This window comes from Chrysemys picta, chromosome 12 (genome assembly GCF_011386835.1).
Source record: "Chrysemys picta bellii isolate R12L10 chromosome 12, ASM1138683v2, whole genome shotgun sequence".
NCBI classification, from domain to species: Eukaryota; Metazoa; Chordata; order Testudines; family Emydidae; genus Chrysemys; species Chrysemys picta.
Window position 1 is genome coordinate 38267745 of NC_088802.1, and position 21328 is coordinate 38289072.

Here is a 21328-nt window from a genome sequence, read left to right on the forward strand (position 1 = left end):
AGCACCAGTAGCGTCAGGATCTCCTGCACTGCCTGCAGGGCCTCTGATGTCGATGGGACAGCTAAATGACGGAGGTCCTCATTACTGTCCTGGGTGGCAGGCATTCTACGGGATGGGCTAGACAGCTCAACTTGACCTCCATCAACCTGATGGAGGCGTTGAGCTTCCCAGCACGGGTCTTGGCTCTCCTCCAGCCCTGTCCTTTCCCTTACGGGAAGTGGGGGATCATCCCCTCATGGTTCTCTTCAGCTTCTTGGTTGGAGATGGGGAGGGGGATCGGTGCCGGCTTGAAGATGGCGCCAGCAGGGTGCTCCACACAGACACTGCGGTGCTTGGGTCTGAGTCTGATCTCTGCTCCGGTGCCGGGGTCAGCACTGTCTCCATCAGGAGTGCCCTGAGACGGATGTGTCTCTCCTTTTTGTTTGGGGTTTGAAGGATTTACAGAAGCGACACTTGTTGCTTATGTGTCCTTCGCCTAGACACCTCAAACAACTAGCATGCGGGTCGCTGATGGGCATAGGCTGCTTACAATGATCGCAGGGCTTAAAGCCTGGGGACCGGGGCATGCCCCATCCCTAGGCTGAGTCCCATCCAGGACCAACTAAAACTAGAACTAACACTAAGGGAACTATTAACTGTCAACTATTTTACAATTATTTTACAGGAAACATTTGGAAGAAACACTGAACGAAATGCTATGCTAGCCGAAACAGCAGACATTCCAGCACCATCACTGGTGGCAAGAAGGAACTGAGGGTGGGGGAGTCAGTGGCACCCTTATACTGCAGTATGTGCACACTACTTCAAGGGGCACCAGAGACAGTCCCCTACATATACCACTGAGGAAAAAACTTCCGGCCCCGGTGCATGTGGTGAGCACACGCACATAATAGGAAATGGACATGAGCAAGCACTCGAAGAAGAGTATTTACAATGGCACTAGCTGACAAAACAAAAGAGGAATCATTATGCACAATATATCGTGATTTTGCACAGTTCAGTATCCATTCACATTAACAGAAGCTGGCGTTTAAACATGCCATATAAAGAGAGGTGTAAAGTATATCCCAGAAGATCTAGTCTACATATCTAGAAACCTACCTTCAGCAATCAACTAACTGCTTTGGCAAGTAATAGCCATTTCAGCAGAATGATTTAAGCAGAAAATTATTTCTTTCGGACTCTGAAATTCTTCATTACATTATTTATTGACTCTAGGCAAAACAGGAAATAAATATTAGCTGAAAGGTAAATTCACAATGGCTTTGCTTCAGCATAAAGATATTAATTACATGATGCCATCAAATCAACCTGTATTTAGAGTACTAATCGTTATCTGCAAAAATATAGAGTAGTTAATCTTTTTTTCTAAGAGGATATAACTCTTATTGCACTGAAGACAGCTAAAGAAGTATATTAAATACTTTTCTAATATTACTTTTCCATGTGCACAAAACTGCTGTCACCACAAGAATTTATGTGATTATGAACTAGGAGGGGTGACGATCTGTATAATGATGAGCGGGAGAATAGGTGACTACAATATACTCTCTATTAAAATGTGGTCTACACTACAAAACAGTGTGAAAGTCCCTGGAATAGATAAACAACATTTCCCCATTTGGGGGACAAAGAAGGGAATTTGAGGGATGTGTTTTTTGGTGCCAGCAACCCTTTAAACAGTGAGTATACACAATATTAGGAAAATATTATGCTGGTAAAGAAAAAGAACCAGATTTCTGTTTCAAGTTTCCAAAGGGTTAAATATGAACCATCATAAGGTGAAAACATTAATTGTAAATTATGAAACATTTTGACAGTGTTCTTCTGCGACATGAACTATCCAAGCCAGGCAGTTCAGCATTACATATGCTGTCCTTAACTCAACTGTGGGATAGTCTGTAACTGTTGTTTTAGCAAAACTAAGTATCAGTTTTAGCTTTTAGTTATCTACCCTATCCTCAGTTTCTCTTGTAACAATGGTGAGATTAAGATGCAAAAATCAGCTTCTATTAAAAATATGACACGTCATTTTATTCTCTCCCAATGACTTCATAATTAATATGCTGATCTTAAAGGTTAGACTTAAACATTACAAGTTTTCAGCTACCAGCTTGAGAGCAAGTCCTGTTCTTTCTGCTTTGTAATTAAAAGGGAAAATGTAAACTTGAAATCTAATCAATTCCAAAAACTGAATTCAAAATAGTTTCAGGTTACTAAACCTAACAGAGGCCCTGTGGCCAATTTTTGTAGCTTTACCAAATCACATTTTCTCTCCTCTCTGTTAGTGTATGAAAGACCCACACAAGAGAAACCATGAAGCAGACTATATACTATTTTACATGCTTAGAAGTGAATAACTCTGAGCAGCAGTACAACAGAGTTTATTGCCCCTTAACTGTTACATTCACAAATCAAGCCTTTTCTCTATGATCATAGTTGTGTGTTAATCCTTTTACTAAGAACATTTAAAACTCATCAAGCTGTGTTAATAAATTGTTCAAGTTCATTTCATATTTTAAATAAGTGCATGCAGACACTCTGCTGTGATATGCAATACAACTAGCAATGAGAACGGTCTTTCTAAGATGAAACATTTTTAAGGCGTCTTCACCTGTTTGCTTTCATTGTGGGAGTTTATGTGATACAAACAATGTAAAGGAACAGCTCATGTAAAACAAAATGGGATTTTTTTTTTTTTAAGGCAGGTAAAGAAACTTGTCTTGACTTGTTTGGAACTTACCGCACCTGATTTCTAACAGGTAGAGCAAACAATGGCTCACTCATTTGAGTCTCCAGGAGACACCTTTTGTAGTTCCAAGTATATTTAACTTTTTGTTACAATACTGTACTATCTTTAGCTTAACTTAATTTAACTATTAGAAAGAACTGTGTTGGAATCTTTAATGATACTTTAGTCCCAGGCAGTTGTGGCAGCATACTAGAAATCAGAATTTAGCAGTGTCTAACTTTTAAAAGACACCTCAATATTAAAAGTAAAGAAATTTGCATCACTTCTTAAATAAAAATTTCAAGAGGCCATAGCAATGCCAGATATATTATGTGAAAACTGTGTGTATTTCAGTAAATAAATCTTTTGAAAGAATACTATTAGTAGAGATCGTAGTAATGGGCCTTAAACACAACACACTGTAAATGAATAAAAAAGAAAAAAGGCGACAGCATTTAAATTCAAGATTAACTTTTAGCAAACAGCTTTACACTATAGAAAAGCAAGACCAACCATCAAACAGTGCAAATTCTATCCAACAACTCTCTTCTGAAGACAGTATTCAATCAACAAATAGATTTTTGTACATCTTTGTTTCATCCGGGCACAAGATGTAGCTCAGAGCAATGCTTCAAATTTCCTGATCTATATGACAATCTTGCCCTGGAGCAAGCTACCTCAGTTTATCAGATAGCCACACCCTCTTTTTCTTCTTACCACAAACAACACACTACCACAGGGAAAACTAAACTTCTTACACTCCTATACTGCACGCATTATCTGTATAGTACAGTGCTATGCTGAATTGGGGAGGGAGGAGGAAGGGGAGAGAGTAGTCAGTCTTCATAAGTTAACAAAAGAGGTACAAATGCTAAGAACAATTCATTTATTGATCACTTTTGTCATTTTAGTTAGGGACATGAAAAGGCATTCCAACTGCTCAATGTAATAAATCTAGAAGGTTACAACCGAAGCACAATTTAGAAGTTACTCAAAAAATGCTATACAAATAGTAGAAATGCATTTCCCTACTCTCTTTTTGCATAGTGGCTTTAGACAAACTGGCAGAACGTCTCTACTTCGTAGTGCACAGCTGCTTCTTAGTCTAGAATGTATTTCTTTGGATTTTTTCTGGGGGGAATGAGAATAGAATTATCATTACATGCCTCACAGTTCTTAAACTACACATTATTTACACTCTCCTAGTATAGAAGAAACATTCACTAGTTTTGAGTAAAATAGTGGGGGGAGGGTTTAAATCAAGCATTATAAACAAATGGTAAATTACCTAAAAAATACGCCCAATATGATACTTTTGGTACATGCAAATATTCCAGAAGAAGGTAAGGCAGTCCTGCAATTAATTCAGCAGTTACTTAATTTTTAAATTATCTATGCTCCCAACAATTTTCTTTTTGTGTTGCATGTGGGCTCGTAGTTTGGATAGTGCAGGGAAGGGTTAGAACTACTGTTCCTTTAGAAACCAGTTAAACCGGACTTAAAAAAAATAAACACTCCAAAGGGCATTTGTGTTGGTTCAGATACCAAAATAAGGACAGAAATAAAAATAGTCAAGATAAGTATCAAGATAAAAGTATTATAATTCTGAGGCAAAGACTGTTCATCTGCAATTTTGATTAGTTAAGAGGAGTAGTACAGAGCTCAGAGTAGGAGTAAGTAGTCTAGGTCCTATTGGCACCTTAACAAGTTTGCAACATCAGTATGCTGAACAACACTTTTTAATAACACAGCACTTAGGCCCACAAAAAGGCAGAGACGAGTCACCATTTTGTGAATCAAAGGATTTTTCTGTATAGCAGAATACTTCATTATAAAGGAAGATTATTATATATTTTTGTTTAAAATAACATTAACACTTGTGAAAGATGATAAACCTAAGTCCCCTATTTAACTACCGACCAGGTTCAGCACACGAAGTGACTGAGCAAGCTGCCCTACCAATGTAGAGTGGCTCAATTAAAAAGTTTTCCCTTTTTGCCAACTGGTAAGATGTTATCAATTCTATCAATGCTCTTCATTAGAAGTAAAGGGAATGCTTGTTTGAACCAGTAATGCTTTAGGCATCAGTGAAGGGTGAAAAAAAACAAAAAAATCCACACTTTTGGTCTGTAATCTCAATACCACAACCTGAACTGGTAATGGGGCAAAAATGTAGTTCAGTTCACATGGTGCTTCTCTCCCGAGACCCCCAACAAGAACATCAATTTATGTCAAAATTGATGTAGACATGAAATGGATCATCACTTAATTTGCATATCCAGTCAACAACCATCAGACAGTACTAACTTTTGGTTATTACCAACCTTTCAATGCACTTACTCTATGACCACCACCTTGTCCTTCAAGGCTGATACCTACCTATGTCGCTACACTCCTCCCAGTACAGTAGTACGTGAGCACCTCCATCCAGTTAAGTAGTTTTAAAGGACCATGAAGGACAACTCTTTCAACCTTTGTTATCCAGACAGATAGTATTTGTGATGCAGGGCTCATATGTTTGAAAAGATTCAAGTACAGCATTTTAAAGTGAGTGCTTTTAAAAAAAAAAAAAAAAGTTAGCCAGTGTTCTTTTTCTGTAACAATTTAGCTGCTTATTTTTAGAGACAGAGAGAAAGAACGTGTTTTTGCTGTGTAACTGAACCCACAATGAACATCAAGTTCTTTGTTCTAAGATGCTGAGTTTCTCATTTTCAAGTTAGCCAACAATTTGCTTGTGGCTAAAAGTATGACTCTTCTTAAAGTGAAATAGCGACACACCTAAGGCTAGATTTAAAACAACAAAAGAAAAAAATGTGTGTGATCATTGCATTGGCCCCTAACCAAAGTGTGCTGACACAGTAGGTGAAACTGTGTGTCATGCTGTATTTGAATACTTATTACCTGTTTCTACTCAAAGTGGCAACTTTACTTCTGAGAGAGTGCAAACTAAGTTAATATATTCAGACACTGACAAATCTAACTACAAGAACCTTTCATCATAACTTTATTACGAGACTAGCACTAGCTAAAGTGTATTGTATATACTCGATCATAAGCCGGTTCATTTATAAGACAACCCCCCTAAGATGGATAAGTAAAAATGGAAAATGTTTATGACTCATTCATAAGCCAACCCTATAATTCAGGGGTCAGAAAACTTTGGCTCCCGGGCCATCAGGATAAGCTGCTGGTGGGCCGAGATGGTTTGTTTAACTTGAGCATCCGCAGGCACGGAGGTAAACCTAAGTAAACAAACTTTCCCGGCATGTCAGCTGCTTACCCTGATAGGCTGGGACAGCAACTGGTGAGAAAATGTTTTAGCGGAGGAGAAGCTGGGAGTCAGGGGAGTAACCCGTGACTACCCCCCACATGACCTCACCCCTAGCCCGAGACCCCCACACTCTCCCCATCCCATCCCTTCCCACCTTATCTGGGGAGGATGTGTCTGGCCTGGCTGGAGCTGCTCCGGCAAGCTGGGCAGCATGGCCGCAGCCTGCTCCGGCGGGCCAGACCAGGCAATGCGGCCACAGCATGTTCCAGCGAGCTGGGCCAAGTGGCACGGCCACACGGTGCTCCAGCGGGCCGGTGTGATGACACAAAAAGCTCCTTCTCCCAATTCCTTACTTTGGGTGCACGGAGCATGCTCACCCGAACTGAGCATGCCCAGTAACCTTCGCTTTTGCGTGGCGGAAACTGCAACTAGTTGCAAAAGTGAAGAGTTGCTATTTGTGCCTCTACACCAGCCTGCTCTGGGGGGCGGGGCCGAGTGGCACGGCTGCAGCCTGCCAGCCTCGGAGCTGCACCTGCTTCGGAGGCTGGGGGGAGAGCAGCGTGGCCAGAAGCAGAGAGACTCTGGCCCCGCCTCTTCCCTTCTGGCTCTGCTGGCTGTGCTGCCTCTCCTTGCTCTCTATGTATACCCGTCTATAAGCCGACGCCCTTCGCTGGTGCTTCCCTTTTTTACTAAAAAAAAATTCAGCTTATGAATGATATATATGGTATACTTGTCAGCTATGCTAGCAAACTCAGTCTATAGCTATTTGTGTACAATCTCTCACTGCTCAAACCAATCCAGACCCTCAGGAATTTCCTCAACCTCCTCCCACCCAGCTGAGGTTAGCCTGGGCTAGCATAATCTCATTGTTACTTGGTATTAGTATTGTAGGCAGAAAAGATGGTCTATTTGAGCCTGGCCTTTTATTAAAAGGGATACCTTTCAATCCCTTCTGAAACCGTTCCCAGAGACCTGAAAGCCAAAAAAAAATTTTTTTTTTCCAGTCTGGCAACTAGAGCTTACTCAGCCCCAAGGTTCTGCCAAACAGTTTCATGTCATCAAATAGAGCATTAATCAGATACAATCTTAATGGAGAATTTGCATCCCACATATAGACCCAGATATTGTTGTACCATGATAGAGCAAAGGAGAAAATGGCACAAGTACATGTCACATCACAGACAAAAGAAAAGTATGATAAAAAGGAAGACTGAGGAGCGCTCAGAAGTTTTGCTATCATTGATTTTAGATTTGACAAGGGACGAGTTAGTTGGAATCAAGTAAGAGAGATCCTAGATGTGATCACCCAGGCCACGGGGTGGACATAGAGGCCTCAGACTAAAAAATAATAAAAATTAAGATTGTTAACCAGGTTTTTGAAGAAGGCAGCACCTTTGACCAGGATCCTCATCTTTTTAGTTAGTCTTGACTAAGAGGCAAATTTGGCATACTGGTCTTTCTAGACCACATACCATTTGTGACAGGTCCAGTTGGACCTCGTAGGTCTACATATGACACCCTTGGACTCAAGGTTTTCCCTCTGGGAGCCTGGTATGGGAAAGACCAGCTCCTCTACGTATTTCCATAGCTTGAAAGAGTGCCTGTTGGAGATGACTTTCACCACCTCCTGAAAAACATCCATGAGAATTGGATTGTCTATCAGGCTTCCCCATAGGCACTCTTCCCTCATCAAAAGCATCCTACAAATTAAAGGAGCAGAAGATCAGAACAAGATGAAACTTCCTTATCCCAAGGCAGTGACCCCTTTGATCTCTGAATTTTCAAGTGCTTTTTTTCTTTGCCTTGTGTTTCAGCATAGGAAATAAATTGGAGGAGATGACAACTATAGTTCATTTCAGTTGGACATTAGTATAGCAACCACAGGGATCCTGGAAGGCAACCTGAAACCCAGCTGGGCACCACTGCTTCAGAGCCCTAAGGACTAATGTGACTGGAGAAGGTATCAAGTAGTAACAGGCCAGGGCCAAGAAGGGAAGCCTAGGATTAAAGAAACAGACACTATTTTTGGAGACCAATGCCAGCTGGTCAAAAGCTACTTCAGTGGAGACAAAAACAAAGCTGCTTGAGCTGTTATAGATGAGGAGCACTGGAAATCTGCCAGCAAGCCAAGAGGAGCTATCGCTACAAGCTTATGACGCAGAGTAGCCATTAAAGAACCCCTAAACCACCAGTCAGGGGGCAACAGGGAGAAAAAACCTGTATCCCAGAGGAGAGAATCTCATAAGTCAGGCAGAAAGAAGACAAAAGCAAAAGAAGGAAGGGCGAGAGTTGTAGCAGAAAAACAATCCCAGTAGTGGAAGAGGAAAGCTGCATTAGTTTCTAGTCTACTGCTAGAAGTTTCTAGTGTATTTTATGCACCAAGGGCTGGGTCTTTACGGATACGTCTGTACTACATCTGGGAGCGAGCCTCTCAGTCCAGGAAGACAGACTCACATTAGCAGGGTTCGGAGCTAGGATGCTAAAAACATGTGTGACTATTGCAGCTCCAGTGGAGACTTGGGCTAGTCTCCTGAGCTCAAGCGTAGGGGACCGGGTGGGCTTGAGCTCAGCTGACTAGCCTAGTCTCTGCCAGAGCTGCAATGTCCATGAAGCTATTTTTAGCACGCTAGCGCAAGCCCCACTGGCATGTATATAAACCACACTTCGGGACGCTCACTCCCAGCTGCAGCACAGATATACCCTAAGGAACAGGAGGTGGCACATTTCTCCATCCAAACCACAGAGAGCAGAGTTTACTCCTGTAGTGACTCTGGACTGGCAGAGGGCTATTCCACGAAAACAAAAGAACTGGAAGGCACAACATACTTTGCTCATTTATTTGTAATTTTGGTTTGGTTTCAATTATGATAAAGCTTCCTGTTACCAGTAGTAAAACTCTACAGGATATTCTGCAAAATAAATGATTTTTTACTAACACAAGACAACACTCAGTTCTTAAACCTTTCTGAGAAACGGGGAGAGACTACGGCTGAAACATGTAGTATATAAGAAGTGGATGGATAAACGAAGTGCAAATAAGTAAGATTTACTATGGCTAGACTATCATTTCTCCAGTTTCAATGAAACAAGAGTGAAATATTGCTGGAGAGTATTATGTAATTCAATCAGATATTCTGACAATATCTTCCAGTCAAGTTTTTCCAAACTAAGCCAGGTCTAGTATCTAAAGCAAAAAATCATCCCATAAAGGCTACTTAAGAAGCCTGCATCAGCTATTCTTCACAGGATTTTTTTAACTGGATCACTCAAAGGAGAATCAAAAGAAATATTGGTATATAAAAGCCCAAAGGATCTAAAAATGGCTCACTAGATTGAGAGCAAGAGTCCAGGTCTTCTAGACCAGTGCTGCTCCACCTGCAGGCTGCAAACTAGAAGTTGGTTGTGAGGGAGTGATTAGTGGGTTGCACCTCACCATCTGAGAAAGCAGCAAAATCCTTGGATCACTAGAACTCAGTGAGTGTCTGAGAAAGTAAGGGGAAGAAGCAGCTTTATGCCTTAGCCTTCCCCCTTGCTACTGCTTCCACCTCATACCACTCTGCAAACCTGCAACCCAATTCTAGAACAGAATATCAGTTCCACCTCTCTTTCGCTTTGATCTGAGGCAGAGGAAGCAGCACTGGTTTCACAGTCCCTTGGAGTGGCGCTGCCCTAGAGCTGAAGACTGGGCAGAAAAGCAGGGGAGATGGGAGGAGCCTCCACACCAAGCAGCATCAGTCACTCAGTAATTTTTGCTTGTGGATTTCTTTAGATTTGATCTTTGTTTGGAACAACAGGGAAATATAAGAAAATGAGTCATCACACAATAAGAAAACATTTAGGTCTATTAAAAATTGATTTAACAGTGTTCTCTGAAAAAAAAAAATCAAACAACATTTAGATTTCAGTGATGATCCTTAAACTCTGAAAATCTGAAGAAAAAAGGGAGGGAGGGCCTCCCAGAACTAAGGACCAAACATTACACTGCTGCTGTACCTTGATTAAGATGTCCAGTATAATTGTCAGTACCACCAAGAGCAGATCATGTTTATGCCTTTTTTTAAAAAAATTTCTGGACAGCCACAGAATACAAAGATTAAAAAGTGAGAATTTTCATAGCTCATCTAATCTCATTGACATCACCTGTGACAACAAAGCAATTTTTTAATGGAGAGAGTACTTCCCCTGAACAGATGTTTTCCTTTTGAACAACATTAACAAATTATCCTTACTTCATTTTTAAAAGATTGCCTTAAAGTTTTTAGATGTGCAGTAATTGTAACATTAACCTAGGTGTTAAGTCTCTGAAATCTCTATTAACTGTCTTCCATTTTCTGTACTGTAAATAGCCTAAAGAAAAAAAATGAATTCTCTCAGTTTCTCGTCATTGCAACCCACCTTGAAATTTGATTAACAAATGGCTTCAGTTCTAAGGGATCATAGGCACGAGCAAAGGCCCAGCAAACATAGCATGCTGCATCTCTTACGTTGGAACCCACGCTGCAGGCTCCCCGCTTCTCGTCATATGTCAATGCTTTTAAAATAACAGGAACAACTGTGGAGTGAAGAAATTCACAAGAATTAGGAATATGAACACACAGTAAATAACAAAAATACAAGGCCATTCAATAAGTTTTAAATGAAAAGACATAAGGAAAGGTACATATTTTCCTGTGTTCACTAGAACAAGTTGAATGCTGTTCTCAGGGGATATAGGCTGTGGTTCTAGGACTAAATTAAAAAAAAGCAGGATTTTGACTTAACATGGCATTTTGTTTCTTGACTAATAACCTCTGTTTCTTTTCTCGTCCCCTTCAACTGTATTTCATTGTTCTCATACTCAAAAGTACATAGAAGGCAACACCCTAGATTAGCAAAGATTTAAGAGACAGTACATGGATTAAATACTAGTGAGTCCACATAAGGAGTATCTTGCACTGTTCTAAGTATCTTGTTAGAAAGGGGATATTAACAAAATAAGGAAGTACAACAGAAAGCTGCTTCAAATGATAAAAAGCTTGACTCTCTAGTCTTTTTACATTGCTGAAAGAAAGTTGATAAAATTTTTACAGGTTTGTTTTATTAAATTAAAATGGATGCTCAGACTGGTAGGCCTAAAATTGACACACTATACGGTTTTGGAAATAAGGTTATTTCCTAGACTTTCCTTTGAAGGTTCAAAGTACAGTGTGTATATTTTTTCCCCAACCTACACTCACCATAGATTAAAGACAGGTGTGGTGAGGGGTAAAAGATTTACTTATGGAATATAAAATAATATGCATGCTCCACTTTGACAGAGTTGCACTATACATCATTTAAATGCACCTACTCCACCACCAGCTGTGAACTACAGCAGGCACTGCCTGTTATAAAAATGGCATGTCTGACATTTTGCCTTCAGATGCCTAAAATGGCACTATTTTCAAAGTACTGTAGGTATATTTTTAGACCTATCATATTTGACAGCGTGCCCTAAATTGTATATAGAATATTGACTTAACATTTAACACTGAAGAGCTCAGGGTAAGCTCAAAAGCTATTATTTCACCCACCTTGTCTCTCTAATTTACCACTGGGTTTAGTAAAGTGCAAATGTGTATATACTCAATCATAAGCCGGCTCGTTTATAAGCCGACCCCACCCACCCTCCCCAAGATGGATAAGTAAAACCCATTCATAAGCCGACCCTATAATTCAGGGGTCAGCAAACTTTGGCTCCAGGGCCATCAGGATAAGCCACTGGTGGGCCAAGATGGTTTGTTTACCTCGAGCCTAAACAAAAAGTGTCTCGGCGCGCCAGCTGCTTACCCTGACGGGCCGGGACAGCAACTGGTGGGGAATTTTTTTTTTTGGGGGGGGGGGGGGAGAAGCTGGGAGTTAGGGGAGTAACCCCTGTGACCATCCCCCACATGACCCCCACTCCAGCTTGGGACCTCCACATTCTCCCCATCCCATCCCTTCCCACCTTATCTGGGGAGGGCCAGGGTAGGATGTCTCTGGCCTGGCTGGAAATGCTCCAGCAGGCTGGGCAGTGCAGCCGCAGCCTGCTCCAGCGGGCCAGACCAGGCGGCACGGCCACAGCATGTTCCAGCGGGCTGGGCGGCACAGCCACAGCGTGCTCCGGCGGGCCGGGGGGCATATCCACAGCCTGCTCTGGGGGGCAGGACCGAGCAGCACGGCTGCAGCCTGCCAGCCCTGGAGCTGCAGCTGCTTCGGAGGCTGGGGGGGAGAACGTTGTGGCCAGAAGCGAAGAGACTCTGGCCCCACCTCTTGCCTTCTGGCTCTGCTACCTCTCCTTGCTCCCTCTGTTTTGGGTAGGGGCTGTGTCCCACCACTCCCTCTCTACACCTGTTCATAAGCCGACCCGCTTCTCTGGTACATCTACCTATTAACATTCAATTTCCAAGTTGCCATCCAAATGAACAGTTAGAACCATATGTATAAAATTGTCCCGAATTCCCCTAAACTTTTAGAAGTATTGAAGATGATCTAAACCTCTCTAAATAACCCAGACTAGCTTGCAATTATGGGGAAGGAAATTCACTGAAAATTTAATTTGCCCACAGAAACCCCACAAATTGTGCAATACCACTGAGAACCACAGAATACATTCTGAACAGTTTGCATGACAACTCTGGGTAATGGAGAGTTCCATTCAGCAACTAAGGATCAATTTCTCTCTGCTTCTTGGCCTTTTAGCCAAGGTCAAGTGTATCTTGTGTACCCTTTGTTGGAGGACTACATCGTACAATTTCAGGGTGGGTTAATGAGATCTTTTTAACCAATAATTACCATGATCCCATTTGTTATGGGAATTATGTATTAAACATTCCACAACTGAACATATTAACATTGCAAGTAATTCCTGTATAACATTTCTCTGTGGCAACAGCAGACATGTGAAACTGACAGATCTTCATCCAAGTCATTTATGCAGCTGCCAGACATATGAGAGAGAGAGAGAGAGAGAGAGAGAGAGACTACTGAGCAGGCGCATACTGTGATCCATCTAAGTTGTTTCTTCAGCTGCCAGTACCATGAACATTCAAACAATATACACAGTATTAGCAAAGACACAGACAGACATGTTGTTCCAAACACAATCTTACGACTAACTCTGGGATTTAATTTGCCAAACAGAAATGAAATTCTCTATCTACCCTCACAAGTTCTCTCTCAGCATTTTAAGTAAGAAGCATAGTTGGCATTTTCTCCTTCCCCCTCTTCTCATCCTCCCTTCCCCATAGTTCCAATTCCTGCTGGATCTGAGGTCTCCTTCATACTCTTTATGTTCCCTCTGCTAGTTTCTGTGCATCTATTTTCCCCTTCCTCAATGTTTTCTGAATTTCACACTCTGCCCCCTACTATAATTTCAGTGGCCACAAAGCTGCGTCTACAGCAGAGAATAATGAAATTGGATGTTACAAAGTATCATGGCTGTGAAGTTGAAAACATGCTTTAAGAATGATTAAACTATACAGAGTTTTAAAACTGATGCATTCAAACATCAGACATATACTTTTTCTTTTAAATGAGATTTTACAGTGGATTTTTACTTTTATTAAGAACAATTCTAAACACAATTTAGCAGTAGTAGACATTAGGATACAATTGTTTATTTCTTGCTATAGCACTGTCTATCATACTACAAAGTAATAGCTAATTCTAAAAATAAATACTGGCTTGTGAATACTATAAAATAAAAACAACACAGTTCACCTGTGGTTGGCCAGTATCTGTTGCAACACATGTTCTCAACAGTCTGACACTTTTTAATTAACAAGGGCTTTGGATCAATCAGAACACAGATCATGAACTAGATACTATATTGAGTGGATAGCCTCTGCATACAACAGAAGCCTGGTGAGTAGTTGCATTTTGTACCATTTGGAGCTTTTCCATTCCAAGATATAAGAAGTTGCGACAAACAGCATTGTCATGAAAGCACAGATCACCTGGACTAAACCATGACCAGAATATGTCTGACAGGATAGAATGCAGATAGAAGCAGGTGGGGTTTTTTGCTGCCATAGCTATTTGGGCTTCCAAGAGCACTACGGAGTCTAACAAGACACCTAAAGCTGCACTGTAACAATGTGAGGACAGGGGCCATTGACAGAGAGAGATGTTATAAAGGAGATAAATTCTTCAATGCATTTCTCTCTTCCTGCCAGCAATCTTGCCTCAGTTAGGCTTTAAGTACCTATTTTTCATCCTAATATTGATTTCAGCCAGGTACTGAGAAAGATGAAAGACAATCCTGTTTATGTTTGACATAAGAAAAATGTGGAGCCAGGTGTTGTCTGTCATTGTTGGTGCTTCAGTCCACGTCCCCCCAGCTCTCAGAATGGCTTCACAGAAATTTTCAATGTTGAAGATTAAGTCTTGTGGAGGTGGAGTGTAGTTATCCACAACTATCTCTATATTCTGACACAGAGGACCGACCTCCGGCATTTCAGTTTCTTTTCATCCATGCAGCTTGCCAGAAGCTAAACAGGAGTATTCGGTGATCAACCTTATCAAATACCACAGAGCTGCCCAGAAGAACGAGCATGAATATACCTACCTTGTCACCCACAAGGTTAACAAGTGCTGTCTCATCAGCATGTCCTGCAATAAGGCCTGGCAGAGAAATTTAGGACACCAGCAGCTACGTGTCGTTTTTGGAGACTCTTTTGCTACTTCTCAGTTGACTTTCTTAGAAAATGGAATCTAGACACAAGGCATTATTTAGCAAAGTCTCTGAGTTTCAGTAATGGGGTTTTTGTTTTCTTAGTATGGTCATACTACTGCATGCTTTAGAGAGTGAGTGGTAGAGTCCCATCATCAAAGGAAGTGTACCAAATGTTTTCTTTTTTTCCTGGAAGGGCAGGTTACAGGTAAGTGGCTCCTATTGCCATCAATGCTTCTGCAATTGATTTTTGGGCAAAATTCTTGAAAGGATCCGGTTGTGTTTCTCGTCCTGCTCTCAGCTTGTTCTTCTCATTTATGAGGCCATGCTGATTGCAGGCAATGGTTTCTGTGAAAAAGACGGTTACTCACCTTTGTAACTGTTGTTCTTCGAGATGTGTTGCTCATATCCATTCCAATTAGGTGTGTGCGCGCACCGCGTGCACGATCATTGGGAGATTTTTACCCTAACAACACTCAATGGAGTGGCGCCTTCATGGCACCGGATATATGCCCAGGCTGACCCAGCACCCCCTCAGTTCCTTCTTGCCGGCTACTCCGACAGAGGGGAAGGAGGGCGGGTTTGGAATGGATATGAGCAACACATCTCCAACAACAACAGTTACAAAGGTGGGTAACCGTCTTTTCTTCTTCGAGTGCTTGCTCATATTGATTCCAATTAGGTGACTCCCAAGCCTTACCTAGGCACTGGGGTCGTAGTGAGATGTCACAGAGTGAAGGACCGCTGAACCAAATGCAGCATCACCCCTGGACTGCTGCACTATCGCATAGTGGGAGGTGAAGGTATGCACCGATGACCAAGTCGCTGCCCTACATATCTCCTGTATGGGCACGTGCACCAGGAAAGCAGAGAATGAAGCCTGAGCCCGCGTGGAGCGGGCGATAAGGCGCATAATTGGGACACCAGCCAAGTCATAGCACGCACGGATGCATGATGTGATCCAGGATGAGATGCGCTGGGAGGAGACCGGAAGGCCCTTCATTCGGTCTGCCACTGCAACAAACAGCTGTGACGATCTCCTGAAAGGTTTCATTTGCTCGATGTAGAAGGCCAGGGCCCTGTGAACGTCCAGAGAGTGCAGCTGCTGTTCCCGTCGAGAGGCGTGCGGCCTCAGGTAGAAGACAGGGAGGAAGATGCCCTGGTTGACATGGAAGGCAGACACCACCTTAGGGAGAAAGGCCAGATGGGTCGCAGCTATACCTTGTCCTTGTGGAACACCGTATACGGTGGTTCTGATGTGAGTGCCCTGAGCTCAGATACCCGCCGAGGTGATAGCTACGAGGAAGGCTGTCTTCCAGGAAAGGTACAGGAGCGAGCAGGTGGCCATCGGCTCAAACGGGGCACCCATGAGTCTGGATAGGACCAGGTTAAGATCCCACCTAGGGACCGGTTGTCGAATTCGTGGGAACAGGCACTCCAACCCCTTGAGAAATCTGCTGACCATGGGATTGGAGAAGACCGAACGCCCGTTTTCACCCAGGTGGAAAGCCAAAATAGCTGCCAGGTGCACTCTGATGGATGATATTGCCAAGCCCTGCTGTTTATAGGTACTGACGCCTGTAGGGGGGCCGTATGACTGAGCACAACAGCAGGAAAAATGCTTTCACTTGGCTAAGTATATGAACCTGGTAGAGGGCTGCCTGCTACCCAAAAGGATCTGCTGAACCAAGCGAGAGCAGCACAGCTCAGATTGATCCATGCTGTGAGGTGAAAAGATTGCAGGTCGGGATCCGTGGTCCTGTGTGATCAGGTCTGGCCACAGCGGGAGTGGAATCGGAGTGTCCATCGACAGCTCTAGGAGTGTGGTATACCAGTGCTGTCTGGGCCACGCCGGGGTGACCAAAATCAGACGGGCTCTGTCCCTGCGCAGCTTGATCAGGACCCTGTGGACTAATGGGAACAGATGAAAGGTGTAGCACAGGTGATCCTTCCACTGTATGAGGAAGGCGTCCGACAGGGAACCTGGAGCGAGTCCTTGGAGAGAGCAGAACACCTGGCATTTCCGATTCTTGAGAGAGGCGAATAGGTCTAATCAGGGGAAAGCCCCACTTCAGGAAGACAGAGTGGATGACGTCCGGGCAAACCGACCACTCGTGAGACTGGAATGATCTGCTGAGGTGGTCCGCTAAGGTGTTCTGGACTCCTGGGAGAAACGCCGCCACCAGATGGATCAAGTGGACTATGCAGAATTCCCACAGACGAGTGGCCTCCTGACAGAGGGGGGACAACTGGGCTCCCCCTTGCTTGTTGATGTAAAACATGGCCGTTGTGTTGTCTGTGAGGACTGCAACACAACGGCCTTGAATGCACTCTCGGAATGCTTGACACGCCAGGCGCACTGCTCTGAGTTCCTGTATGTTGATGTGCAGGGATAACTCTCCTGCCGACCATAGCCCCTGTGTACGGAGGTTCCCAAGGTGGGCTCCCCATCCCAGGGATGACGCATCCGTGACTAGGAACACGGAGGGCTGCGGGGCATGAAATGGCACCCCTTCGCACACTGATTTGGGGACCAGCCAGCAGCCTAGAGAGGCTAATATCCCTGGCAAGATGGTAACCACCGTGTTCAAGCTGTCCCGACCTGGGCGGTATACTGTTGATAGCCAGGCTTGGTGTAGACGTAGTCACAGCCTGGCATGCCTGGTCAATTATATGCAAGAGGCCATGTGTCCCAGGAGGCATAGGCATGTTTTCACGGTCGAGGTCAGGAAGCTTTGCAGGCTCTGGACGATGTTTGCCAGGGATTGGAAGCGTGCTTCCGGCAGAAGTGCCTGGGCTAGGCCTGAGTCTAAGACTGCTCCTATGAATTCTATTCTCTGGGTTGGTACCAGAGTGGATTTCGTGACACTGAGCAGGAGGCCCAGTAGATTGAACATGTTCATGGTGAGCTGAACATGAGACTGCACCTGATCCCTGGAGCGACCCCGAATAAGCCAGTTGTCGAGATATGGGAACACTTGGCTCTGTCGATGAAGGGAGGCAGCCACAACAGCCATGCACTTGGTAAACACCCTGGACAGGCCGAAAGGAAGGATGGTGAATTGAAAGTGCTGTTGATTGACCACAAAGCGAAGGAAGCATCTGTGCGCTTGGTAGATCACAATGTGGAAGTATGTGTCCTTCATGTCAAGGGCGGCGTACCAGTCTCCAGGACCTAGGGAAGGAATAATGGTCCCTAGTGAGACCATGCAGAACTTCAACTTTAGCATGAATTTGTTGAGTCCACGTAGGTCCAGGATGGGCTGAAGCCCACCCTTGGCCTTGGGGATTAGGAAGTAGGGGGGAGTAAAAACCCCTGCCTCTTGACTCTCCCGGAACCTCCTCTATCGCTTTCAAAGCTAGGAGTGATTGGACCTCCTGTAGAAGGAGGTGCTTGTGAGAAGGGTCCCTGAAGAGGGATGGGGAAGGGGGGGGGGGAGCAAATTGGAGGGAGTATCCCCTTTCCACCGTGCATAGGACCCAACGGACTGATGTTATATGGGACCACGCATGGAGAAATGGGAGAGACGATTTTGGAAAGGCAGGGAAGGATCCTGAATGGGAGACTGGTGCTCCGTCCTCAGGTGCACCTTCAAAAGTTCTGCTTAGGCCCTGCCGATGGCTTGGGAAGGCCCTGGCCTTGGCTGGCTTGGTACCCAGTTTGTTTTCTTTTACCACCTCGGCCACGTCTTCTAAACAAGTCCTGTCTTGGCCGAGGGGGAGGGTAGGATCTCTGAGACTGTGGTCTGAAGGGCCTTCTCTGCATTACTGGGGTATGCATTCCCAGAGAGCGCATGATAATTCTCGAGTCCTTCAGACTCTGCAGCCTTGAGTCTGTCTTTTCGGAGAATAGGCCCTGGCCATCAAAGGGCAGGTCCTGGAGGGTCTGCTGCAACTCTGGTAGTAAGCCAGAGGCCTGCAGCCACGAGATGCGTCGCATGGCTATGCCTGAGGCCAGGGTCCTAGCCGCCGAGTCCGCCGCATCCAGAGAGGCTTGTAGGGAAGTTCTGGCCACCTTTTTGCCCTCCTCTACTAGAGCCCCAAATTCCTGTCTGGACTCCTGTGGAACCAACTCTTTGAATTTTTCCATAGAGTGCCACGAATTATAGTCATATCGGCTCAGGAGTGCCTGCTGGTTGGCCACTCTCAGCTGCAAGCGTCCGGCCAAGTACGCCTTGCGCCCAAACAAGTCTAGGCATCTAGCGTCCTTTGATTTAGGCACTGGGGCCTGCTGACCGTGCCGCTACTTCTCATTGACCAAAGCCATGGCAAGAGAGCATGGTTGGGGGTGCATATAGAGGTACTAGTATTCCTTTGAGGGGACAAAGTGCTTCCTTTCCACCCCCTTGGTCGTAGGTGGAATAGAGGCTGGCAATTGCCAGATTGTCTTGGCATTGACCTGTATAGTTCGTATGATGGGGAGGGCCACTCTGGACGGTGCCTCCGCGGACAGAAGGTCCACCACAGGGTCCTCTACCTCCACCACCTCCTCTACCTGGAGGTTCATATTGCGCGCCACCCTGCAAAGCAGTTCCTGGTGGGTGCGGAGGTCCATAGGAGGAGGGCCTGAAACCCTAGTCCCCACCACCGCCTCATCAGGCGAGGACGAGGAAGATAACCCCGGGACTAAGGGATCCTGCATGAGGTCCTCTTGTGGAGGATCTTGTTGCTCAAGGTCCACCACGCTAGGAGCGTGGGCCTGTATTGGCGCTGGAGCAGTTGCCTCAGCGCCCTCCCGGGGGGGGGGGGGGGGGGGGAGCAGAGACACAGTGGTCTCCGGTGCTCAGGGCTCCAAAGGCACGGAACGGGAAGCCCCTGAAGGAACCCCCTGGGCCTGATGGTAGGCCCAGGGGGCCCAAAAAGACCACTGTGGAGGTTCCTGGCCCAGGTCCTGGCCTTCATCCAGCCACTGGCCTGTACCGCCCTCACCCTGGTCCTGGGCGTGGTAGCCACTTTGCGAGCGAGACGAGACAGAGGCAGAGTGAGACTGCCAATGCGGGCTATAAGCATCAGCGCCGAGTCCCCCGGTGCTGTATGGTGCCGTGGGCCGGGGACGTGATGCAGAATGGTACCGAGAGGTCGGTGCCTGCAGTCGTATCGGTACCGGGAGCCTGATCTGGATCTCGATGGCGACCTCTGGCGAGATCGGCGCCAGGAGCAGCTCTGGGTCGAGTGCCGCTCTGACCTGTACCAGGAGGCCTATCGGTACCGGCCGTAACGCGATTCGGATCTCTGCGAGCCGGAGCGGTATCGTGAGTATGACCAGCGCCGAGAACGAGATCAGTGCCGGGACTGCGAGCGACACCATGATGGGTGCTGGGACCAAGATCAGGACCGAGACCGGTGCCATCCTTCTTCGTTCAGCAACAGCGGTCGCATCAGGGACAGTTTTCCCTTTGACAGCACCGCCCACACCGGAGGTGCTGCCAGCTGCAGAGAAGTCGGCTCTGTGAGCGCGATCAAGTCCCGCACCATTGAAAAGGTCTCTGGTGTGGAGGGCAGTTTCAGCTCGACTGCGGTATGAACTGGGGAGCTTACATGCACCGGACTTGACGGTCCTTGCGGCACCGGAGTCGACGGTGCAGGAGCCGTTACTTGACCTATGCGCTCAGGCAATGGACGCGGCTCCAACTGCGATGCGGGAAGCATCGGTGTCTGTTGAACCAACAAACAAGCAGCAGCCGGCACCTGCTTGGGCTGCTGCTTCTTCTGGCCCGGAGATAGGGAGGTACCGGGGGGATCTGGCGCCGCAGGTCTTTAGCAGAGGCCGAACATGGTGCTGGACCAGTCGGTGCTGCAGGGGCACTCCGCAATGAAGACGACGGTGCCAAGTCCCAGCGCACGGAGGAAGGGACTGGGCTAAGAGACGCCTCCATAAGAAGCTGCTTCAGTCTAAACTCCCGCTCCTTTCTGATCCTTGGCTTGAAGGCTTTGCAAATGCGTTGTCCGCTTGGTGGGATTCCCCCAGACACTTTAGGCAAGAGTCGTGGGAGTCTCCCGTTGGCATCGGCTTCAGGCAAGCTGAGCAGGGTTTGAAGCCCGGAGACCCAGGCATGGGCCTGGGTACCGGGACAGGGGAGAGGGGAGAAGACCCCATTCCCTCCCACTAAGAAAACTAAATCTAACTATTAACTACTAACAGCTATAAACAACTAATTAGGAACTATTAACAGGTACTAAAGTGAATGCTAGGGAGAGTGGAGATCAGCTAGCCGCGCTCCACAGTTCCAACGACCGTCACAGGCGGTAAGAAGGAACTGAGGGGGCACTGGGTCGGCCGGGGCATATATCCGGCACCACTGAGTGTTGCTAGGGTAAAAATCTCCCAACGATCATGCACGCGGCGCACACACACCTAATTGGAATCGATATGAGCAAGCACTCGAAGAAGAATAAGAGGATTCCTGACAGCATGAGTTGTGTTCTGGGTGTAGAGGGAGATAACCTGGGTTCAGAAAGCTATTTATGGTCCAGAAGTATTCTGCAGGATATTATTTCCTTACCTCTGGGGGCAGAATGGGATGGGGTTGCCTGTAGGGGCTCGTTAACTGGAGCAGCTTACTGTGAAGTTAAACCAAGGCTTCCTGATTTACTGCTGTCTGTGAGTTTCCAGGTTGAACAGAAAGTATTTGTTTTGACCTATAAAGTCTTAAAA

At 45.5% G+C, this 21328-nt stretch overlaps 1 protein-coding gene across 6 annotated transcripts in view; it reads right to left on the reverse strand.

The window, feature by feature from the left end:
• The window catches only part of TBCD (tubulin folding cofactor D), a 268348-nt gene that overhangs the window by 150576 nt on the left and 96444 nt on the right, over positions 1 to 21328 (reverse strand). For all 6 annotated transcript variants that reach the window (XM_065563362.1, XM_065563361.1, XM_042841194.2 and 3 more), the window contains exon 15: positions 10398 to 10554. In XM_065563362.1, coding sequence (XP_065419434.1) covers positions 10398 to 10554 — 157 coding nt within the window. The remainder of the gene's footprint in view (positions 1 to 10397; positions 10555 to 21328) is intronic.